General features: G+C 38.8%; 1 protein-coding gene across 2 annotated transcripts; it reads left to right on the top strand.

Annotated features, from left to right (window-relative positions):
• Nucleotides 1–1,839: 1,839 nt before the first annotated feature.
• LOC103695766 (short-chain dehydrogenase TIC 32 B, chloroplastic-like) lies at nucleotides 1,840–5,724 on the top strand. Of its 2 annotated transcripts, XR_015973879.2 has the most exons (9): nucleotides 1,842–2,039; nucleotides 2,133–2,364; nucleotides 2,472–2,551; nucleotides 2,659–2,818; nucleotides 3,106–3,187; nucleotides 3,282–3,369; nucleotides 3,456–3,502; nucleotides 3,610–4,041; nucleotides 5,446–5,724. XR_015973879.2 is itself a non-coding variant. In XM_088712170.2 (8 exons), the coding sequence occupies exons 1-8, from the start codon at nucleotides 1,916–1,918 to the stop codon at nucleotides 3,865–3,867; spliced, it is 1,071 nt and encodes a 356-aa protein (XP_088568296.2). In that variant the 5' UTR covers nucleotides 1,840–1,915; the 3' UTR covers nucleotides 3,868–5,724. The 2 variants fall into 2 exon arrangements, 1 of the variants encoding a protein (XP_088568296.2); XM_088712170.2 differs by having other exon boundaries at nucleotides 1,840–2,039; nucleotides 3,610–5,724.
• Nucleotides 5,725–9,555: the final 3,831 nt, after the last annotated feature.

Consider the following 9,555-nt stretch of genomic DNA (forward strand, 5'->3'; position numbering starts at 1 on the left):
ATGCTTAAGTCAGAGGGGGCAAATATGTGGAGAGAGCAAGCCAGAGAGTGAAGAAGATGGAGAATATTGTGCTCAATTGTGTATGTGCTGTTTACTTGTGTTTCGATCCTAGTCCCCCCCCCTCTTCTTTCCTCCCCGGGTCCCTTTTATAGAGGAATTTTATGTTGCCCTGGAGGTGACAGGGAGTTTGTTCTCTTTTGTAATAATTGGGCACGATTTGGCCCATTAATGGCGTAGTGGAAGATAAGGCCGAATCAGACCGGAACCAGGGAGTTGTCACGGTCGATCGGACCTGTTGGAGTGGTTGAACCGCCGGCCGTGGTAGGCCCGGGGTCCATGGATGGTAAGCGCATTTATTACCGAATGAACCGGCGGTCAGGGAGAGCCATACGCTTTGATGGTTCAGTGATCCGGAGATCGTCTTGAGCCGTGTTCATTAAATGACTGAGCGCATCGGAGACTTGAGGGGGTCTCATGCATTAATGGCAGGTCGTGCCAAATACCTGCGGAGATCTTATGCCTTGACGGCTTGGAGATAGCGGCAGGTTGTAGTGGAGTTGTCAAGTCCCTCAGGGGATTAGGTAGGGGTTGAACATTTGGTCAAGGCAATCGGCTTGGCAGGGGTGCCGAGCCGAGCTGGTCGCCCAATGGGGCGCCCTGTGGCGGGGTCGCTTCTAATGCCTCTGGTCGGCGCCCTTTAATCGAGCGCCTCCTAGCCGAGCGCCTTTATTTCGCGCTCTATCCTCTGGTCAGCGCCCTCCAATCGAGCGCTTTTCTGGTCGGCGTCCTCTGGTCGGCTCTTTCTAGCCGAGCATCCCTACTTGGTCGTGTTGGTTGGTCCGAGCGCCTCTTGGCGCTCCGGTATGACTCGGAGTTTTTCCCCCAACAATATTATTTTTCTATAATTAATTAAATAAAAAAATTATTTTTTAGGAATATATATATTTAGGTATTAATTTTTTAAAAAAACATATTTTGATGAAAAAGTTTTTTTACGAACCAAACGTGTCCAAAGTTATCCTCTCGATGGTGTGGGCTAGTTATCCCCGCGTGATCCCAATCATTTCCATCCAAGGCGCGCGTGCGGCGACACAGCGGCCCGGCCACGGGGGATCCCATGCTCGCCGCTCGCCCTCTCTGTCCACCATAACCCCAATTGGTGGGCCCGACACTAGAGTTACCGGACCCAGCGTTGCACCCCGCTTGGGTGTACCAATTACTCTGGTGGACCATCATGATCGGACGGCTGTCCTCATCCCACTCGAACCCCTCTTTTCCTACCACTACAGGGCACGTCCATCCTACCAAATCAATCTCCATGAAGCATTTTAACCAATCAACTCGTGGCACGTGGCAATGCGGTCAGTGGTTTGGGGAATTGGGTCCTGAAGCATGTAATCCGGGGCCCACGTCATTGACTTTTAGCCGTGGGTTACATCGAGGTAAGCACTTTCGGTGGTCATTTAGGACTCCAAATCAATCATCACGCGGACGAGAGGAGCTACGTGATATTCTCGATGTCAGATCGCCGATTTCTAGTCAATCCTTTTCACCTGCTCGCCGGCTATTATTATTAGCTATCTCCCCCTTCCCTTCTTAGGTTTTCCCGTTGGTTGTTTGTCTTGTGCGATAGCGTGGTAACTTTCATTATTATTTAATATGACCCTCTCCTTTTCATCCCTCGTCTTCATTCCATTTCTTTTATATTTATCTTCTCTTGGTGGAAAGATAACGTCAGCTGTTGTTGATCCAAAGCTCTCTGTTTCTACCTTCTAAATATATATTTCCAAGCTACTATCATCTTATATATATATATATAACACATCCTTTTGTCTTGGGGTGGCGCCGGATAGTATTAAACACTTTAAGCTTCAGAGAAAGAGAAAAGATAAAGGAGTGGTGTTTTAAGAGGGGAATGCTGAGAACGGTGAGGTATCTGATGGGCTCGGCCGGACCCAGCGGCTATGGTTCCAAGTCGACGGCGGAGGACGTCACAGAAGCTTGCCCCGACCTCCGCTATATTACTGCCATCATCACCGGTAGAGATTTCGATTCCAGTATTGATATATATTCCGTTCTCTACTATCTTGTCCTCTCGGTTTCTGTATCGAAATCTTGGACTTGGTTTGAAGGGGCGACGTCGGGGATCGGGGCGGAGACGGCGAGGGTGCTGGCGAAACGCGGGGCGAGGTTGGTGCTGCCGGCGAGGAGCCTCAAGGCGGCGGAGGACACCAAGGCTCGCATTGTTGTGGAGTTCCCCGATGCACAGATCATCGTCCTTCCCCTCGACCTCAGCCGTCTTTCCTCCGTTCGATGCTTCGTCTCACGCTTCCTCTCCCTCCAACTCCCACTCAACCTCCTCATGTATCAACACCCACCCTCACCTCCCTCTCTTTCATCATATTACACACAAAAAAAGAGAAAAATTATTTAGCTCTCGTTTTATTTTTTGTTTCTTTATTTTTTTTAAGAAATAATGCGGGAAAGTTTTCCTACGAGTTTGCCATATCGGAAGATGGGATCGAGATGACCTTTGCCACCAACTATTTAGGTGAATAACTATAACTCCTTCATAGAAGCTTAACCTTCTCTTGAATTCATTTCTTTTTTTTTTCTTTTTTGAAAGATTTAATTATATGCTTTATTTAATTTTTTCAGGGCATTTTTGGTTGACGAGGCTGCTGATAGAGAAGATGGTGGAGACGGCGAGGGTGACGGGAATCGAGGGCCGCATCGTGAACGTGTCCTCCACCATCCACAGCTGGTTCTCCTCCGGTGACGGCCTCCGCTATCTCGATCTCGTCACCGGCAAGAAGATGTAACCCTAGTCCCTCCACTACTTCCAAAATAAAACTATTACTCTACCAATACAATATATATGTACATATATATACACATATATATATATATATATATATATATATATATATATATATATATATATATATATATATATATATATATATATATATATATATATATATATATATATATATATATATATATATATATATATGTATATGTATATGTATATGTATGTATGTATGTATTTATGTTTGTATGTATGTATGTATAGTAACTACTAAAATGACGTAAAATCTACAGTCCATACAATGCAACGAGAGCCTACGCTTTCTCCAAGCTCGCCAACGTTCTCCACACTAAAGAACTCGCCGAACGATTAAAGGTTTGTTTTAATTCCTGCTAATCTCTTTTTTTATGTAACCTTTTTTAACTTTTAGTTTATCTAACATATTTTCTTTCATTTATTCCTTCATAAGAAAATGGAAGCTAACGTGACGGCGAACGCAGTCCATCCTGGCATCGTCAGAACTGGGCTCACCCGTGATCGCGACGGCTTCATCACCGGTAAACACTGCCACTAGTTTAAAAACAAAATGCCAACCGCCCGATCAAATCAAAAACTAAAATATATCATCTTGATGGCATGGCAGATCTGGTGTTCTTCCTCGCCTCCAAGCTTCTCAAAACCATTCCCCAGGTTAAACTTTGAGCTCGACGCCTTCATTGTCTTACCTTTTTCTTAATAAAATTGTTTTATAGGAAAATAAAAGTAAAATAGAGCTATATATATATATTTCAACGCAGGCGGCGGCGACGACGTGCTACGCGGCGACGCACCCGCGGGTGGCGGGGGTGACGGGGAAGTACTTCGCAGACTGCAACGAAGCGACGTCGTCGAAGTTGGCATCCAACGGGCAGGAGGCGGCGCATCTGTGGCGCTGGTCGGAAGCCATGGCGGGCGAGGAGCCGCCGGAAGATATATCTCCAGATCGTCCGACACGACATGGGCAGCGATGTGACGCATCGGAGACAAAAGGAACGGAAGGGCTATATAGACGATAGCAGTAGTAGTAGGCCTGGAGAAGCTTCTGAAGGCCTCGTTGGTTGGAGACAGCGAAGGGACAGCAGCAGATAAATGCTCTGAGGAACAAAAAGGCTTTTTGGTACCAAAATTCTGCAGGCTTTTGCCCGAGATTTGGAGCATGTCGGTTTCCGTACGTGTAGTAGGCCTAACACGTAACTCCGCTGTCTCTCTCTCTCTCTCTCTCTCTCTCTCTCTCTCTCTCTCTCTCGTCAGGATAAACATAACAATATTACTATCACCATGTTAAAGGGTTGCATGAGCTTATATAAAGTCGAGGGCAAATATATACGGTGTTTGGAAGTTGGAAGCGATATATAGTTGTGTAGAAGGTGTTCTTTGTAAATTGAATACATGATGGTGTACTTCCATGTTGGGTGGCTTTGTTTTTTCTCTTTTGTTCTACTATTTTAGGTCAAGGAAGAGGCACGCTGTGGGGACCGGATCTAGGTTGGGATCTAGCTAGGTCTACACCGTCTACTTTGTCTGATTTATTTTTATTTATTGATGTAAGGGGAAGATTTCTTGATTTGATGTGGAGAGACATAAAAAAATTAAGACTTGGTCTTGCTTCAAATCATGGCCGCGGAGAAGTAAGTAGTATCTGCTCCTGTATCAAGCAAAACGTGTTGGAGGATAAGAGAAGGGAGGCAACATTAGAAAATAGAAAAAGATTAGAGTAATGCAGCTGGAGACCCACTCAGGCCTAGCTACTTTAGCTAATTTAATTCACTAAAGAGGATATGTATGTATGTTATGTTGATAACTTTGAGATGCAGAATAAATTTTTGTATGATTGTCGTTAGATTGGTGATCACCCAAGAATGGTTGGAAGTATGAACTTTCTTGAAAAGAAGTAATTAGAGAAGAGAATTATAGTACGAGTATTTGTTGTGGTTATAAAAAAAAGGCAGTAGTTTGGGATCTAATGTGGTGTATTTATAAGCTATCAATAGTCATGCACAAAGACGCACATTCCTTCACCATCATATTTCTCTATCGATAGCTATTTATGAAGAGGTGCGTCTCTCTATCATCATGTCTCTTTACTAATAGCCATTTATAAATAGGTGTCTATTAGTTTAAATCAAATAGCAACCAATCATATTCCTTTATTAATATTGCCTTTCTATTACAACTATTCTCGTGTTTCTTCGTGACATCTCTTTATTTCAGAAGTCCCACAAATGAGTTTTCCATCTCCTATGCCCGTTTTTACAATGTTTGGATGCAATCATCTAGATTGCATATTAATTTTAGTATGATCTTGCATTGTATAGCTAAATGACACATAATTAGTATATTTTTTCGTATTATACATAAAAGATAAAAGATAATATTTTTTGGAGATGGCTTGAATGAGATCATGAATGTTAAGATATCAAGAGAACAATGAATCATATTCGGCTTATTGATATCCTGGTAGTTTCTTAGCGGTCATGGTTGATCAACTATTTTATGTAATCCATGATTTGATAAATTACTTATAGTTAATAAATTTGTTCAATAAATGCTCTTGGTGTTAGCTATTTAATTTGATGCTATCATTTCCTATGTAGAGGTGTTGGTTTTCATCACCTGGATTACAGGCATCAAGAACCACGCCAACCACAACTTGGCTAGAGAGGTGGACTTCAAGGCTCACTTTACAAGTATTTTGGAATACATTGCAATGTCATTGCTCTCTTGTATGATTAATTATTTTGTCATGCATGGAGAAGTATAGGTTAGTTAATAAATCTGGAATATATTTTCTTCTGAGAGAGGAAGGAATGCATTATATATTTTGGTTTGTACATTAACTTCAATATTTAAAATTCCTGTTATATCTGGTATAATGTCGTTTCCTAATTTTGGTATCTTGTAAGCAGTTTTTATTTTCAAATTTGAAATTGTAGCTTTGGACATAAGTACTTGGGAAGGGACAAAGTTTAATATGTTGAATTTATAGAGAAAATACAAAGAAACAAATAAATAATTTTCCTCTAATTTAAATAATATTTAACTGATAAATGTAAACTTATAAAGTAACTATATATATATATATATATATTATATATATATATATATATATATATTATATATATATATATATATATATATATATATATATATATATATATATATATATATATATATATATATATATATATATATATATATATATATATATATATATATATATATTAGCAACTGGTTGAAGCTATAGGTTACTAATTAAGATTATTATGCAAAAATCATGAAATTGTATCAAAAAGAGGCTAGAATAGAAGAGGCAACAGGAAAAGAATGTTGGTCCAATTACTGAGGCATGTAATCATTACACTAAGAACAAAATTACCCCTTTTATGCAAGATGTACCAAGAGCTTATTTCAATGCACTCATGATCACACAGAAGAATGGCCAGGTAACTCCTTAATGGCTTAGAGCTTCATAATTCAACTCCAATGACTATGCTAAGACAAGGACATAAAGGCTTAACTAAAGCCTGGTCTCTTTTGCTTGGTCCATCATAATAGAGCACCACTTGATGACTAGTTTAGTTGCAAACATGTTTTCAAAGAGCAGTGCACTGAATCCATTAAATGCTCGGAGTAATGTTCAAATAGAGAATAGAAGAAGGTAAAAAAGGGAAATTATGCTATCATAATATAGCACCTAAGATGATTAGTTTAGTCCCAAACAAGTTTTCAAAAAAAAAAAAATAGTGCAGTGAATCCATCAATTGCTGAGTAAAGTTAAATTGGAAAGAACAAAGGGTAAGCCCCACGCACGAGTGGTATTCAGCTCAAGAGCCCGACAATGCCTCCTGGTGGGAGGGAATTTTATTGATAGCACACCACTTTTTCTTTGTTTTCACTATTCTTTCTGGGATATATATTTCTTTTCTGATATTCCATGGGGGACAAAAAGAAGTGAGATCTATGAATTAAGGCTAGCTTTAAGGTTTAAACATTTGAATACAAATTCCATGAGCGGGCAAATGGCAAAAACATATAGAACATTGCTGAAAAGAATTAGAAAAATTACAAACATTTAGTATCATATTTGCAAAGTCAAGTTTAGGAGAGTTTAGATACTTTGTGGTCCATGTTTTGCACCGCAAGAGGAATGTGCATGGTTGGATGGCCATCATGCTGCCCATCTCAGAAATGGACGGCTATTCATCAAATTACCATGCCCATCCAACCATACATGGTCCTCTGCAATGCAAAGCCGGCACTACAAAGGATATCAACTTTGTTTTCAATGGTAATTATGCTCCAGACTATAAGAGTCGTAAGCACAAAATGCTACACATTCTTCATACACCACTATTTTGTAAAATAATTACAATTTCAAGGCTAGAGGATATAGTTAAGATCTGAAAACCAAATGAAACAAGAAAGAAAAATTTGTTGTATGCCTTCTTTAGAAAAGTTTTACACCTCCCATGCATGGAGCTACCTGGTATGTTTTACTCAGATCTCTCTCTTGGGACTTCTTGAACTAGACTGGTGTGGCTTATATATTAGTTAGGCTAGAGAGGATAAGAAGATAGAATGAGGGTTGATTATTGTGAAGAGATGTCTCTCCTGCCCGTTATAGGCACAGTATTGTTCCATTACTTATTATAGGTGTCAATCAGTGGAAGATCTTAAAAAACAAAGAAAAAAAGACAGTAAATGCTCAAAACATGAAAAATACTGAAGAATAATTTGACCAATAAAATCAAATAATTCAAAAATCATTAATAGATTGTACTTACAATTTGAAATTCAAAACCAATCCAAAGTTTAAAACAAACTATGAAGAATTGATAAATTATGGACTAAGCTATCATCGCTCGTGGTTAAGGAAGATTAGGAAGATTTGCCTTCGAACAATGGCACAAAATTTCAATGACCATCACAAAAAATGAACAGTTAGGATTCCCATACAAGGAGCAAGGAGTTAAGACAACATATATGCTTTAAGAGATACAGAGTGATATAATAATGAGATAATTAAGCCCTAAGAGACATGTCCTTTGACATTCTTCTCTTGTGGATTAATTTGTCAAACAATAGATATTCAGGCAATGGGGATAATATATCAATGGGTACATCATTAAAGACTAAGGTGATTTAGTCTTGAGGACTCATACAATGAAAAATAACACTCTTAGGTAATATGATGATTCCCTCAGGTTTAGGATACCTGTCATAGGCTATGAAAGAAGCGAATCATATTTAGCATATTGCAAACTTTCATAGTTCTCATGCCAAAAACCACTATGTATTTTGCTGCTTGAAGCCAATATTAAGTATTTCTACATTGTGAAACTACAAGAACAGTACCTTGGTCCTTGTTTTTTGGTCAAGGCTATACTTCTAAGGCTCAAAACTGATAAATTTGTCATACTGAGAGCTCATATGTATAGACACTCATTCTCAAGTCTGGTCAGCATTCCTCCATGGCCTAAACCCTCCATCGGTCTCTATATTTAACAAACTAGTTTTTTTTTTTGCCAACAGTATATTAACTTACTACAATAGAACAAGAGATATAAATTTTTTGATGCTTTATAACTTCAGCACAGACTTTGTAATGTTGCTACTTGTTTCTACATGGTTTAAGGACATTATTCCAAGATTAGAAGAATCAAGTCAAACTACAACCATCTCTTCCTAAAGTCCCTTTTTACTCTTTAACAGCTAAATTTAATTTCTTTCTCATGTAGTTTACCTTTTTAATGCAAAATGAAGACGATATTTTAAAAATGATGCAGCAGTTGGAGTCATCATCTTACTCTCTTAGTAGCTCAAATGTGATAAAATTCTCTAGCCCCCTGCTACCTTCCTTTAAACATCGAGGTTTCAAGAAACATCTCTCACTGATTGCTTCCTTCCTTCTGCATTAGCTTATAATGCAGTCCAAAACATTAAACATGGACTAGCATTGACCTGCTATGCTACTTAATGCATCCATGATTCTTCTTAGCTTGTAAGTTGTAACTTGGTCAGATATAGGGCTCAGGTGCTCACTAGATTATTTACTCATCAATCGCGTATCATGTCCGAATCAAATGATCCAGCAATTGTTAGGCCTTGCCCACTCATTTGATCATATAGGAGTTTATTATATTTGATTATGGGATCATTCTCTCTCTCATCTCTACTGCAAAAAGATCTTAGAGGTTTCCACTATATGCCAATATCAGAATATTTTCAAGAGTAGGTAGTTGATCTGCCGATGACAAGAAACAGATACTCATTCTCAATGCTCAAACTATGAAGCCAATATTTGGCTAATTATACCTAAAATTGGAAGAGGACGTCAGCAGAGGTTATGGTAGAATACTCAATTTCCATATAATTGTGATCAGCATGCAACAAGTAAAAAAAATGAGGTGACCATGGACCGATGGAACATTAAAATTCCAAAAGATATGGACTTGATGCGAACTCTGAAAGAAATGTGAGATTCGGGCTTCTTTTACAGGGGCCAACTGAATTCACATCAGGGTTGTTTTCAGTGCAACAAAGCAGATACAAATATTCACAAACAAGCATTATTAACCTAGAATGAGTATACTACTCTTGTAGATAAAATTTTCCATAGAATTATCTTCAAATTTTAAATTTTTTGATTGAACAGATGATTTTTTTGGTCCAAGACATAATACAATGTGGAAGACAACTGATGG

This window comes from Phoenix dactylifera, chromosome 16 (assembly GCF_051530095.1).
Source record: "Phoenix dactylifera cultivar Ajwa chromosome 16, Ajwa_hap1_PhDact_Kaust_v1.1, whole genome shotgun sequence".
Lineage (NCBI taxonomy): Eukaryota > Viridiplantae > Streptophyta > Magnoliopsida > Arecales > Arecaceae > Phoenix > Phoenix dactylifera.

Excerpts from the sequence above, each read along its gene's own strand:
- LOC103695766 (XM_088712170.2), top strand. The coding sequence starts at position 1,916 with ATGCTGAGAACGGTGAGGTATCTGATGGGCTCGGCCGGACCCAGCGGC. Across the intron at positions 2,552-2,658 it reads CTTTGCCACCAACTATTTAG|GGCATTTTTGGTTGACGAGG; the intron begins GTGAATAACTAT and ends TAATTTTTTCAG. Across the intron at positions 3,503-3,609 it reads TTCTCAAAACCATTCCCCAG|GCGGCGGCGACGACGTGCTA; the intron begins GTTAAACTTTGA and ends ATTTCAACGCAG.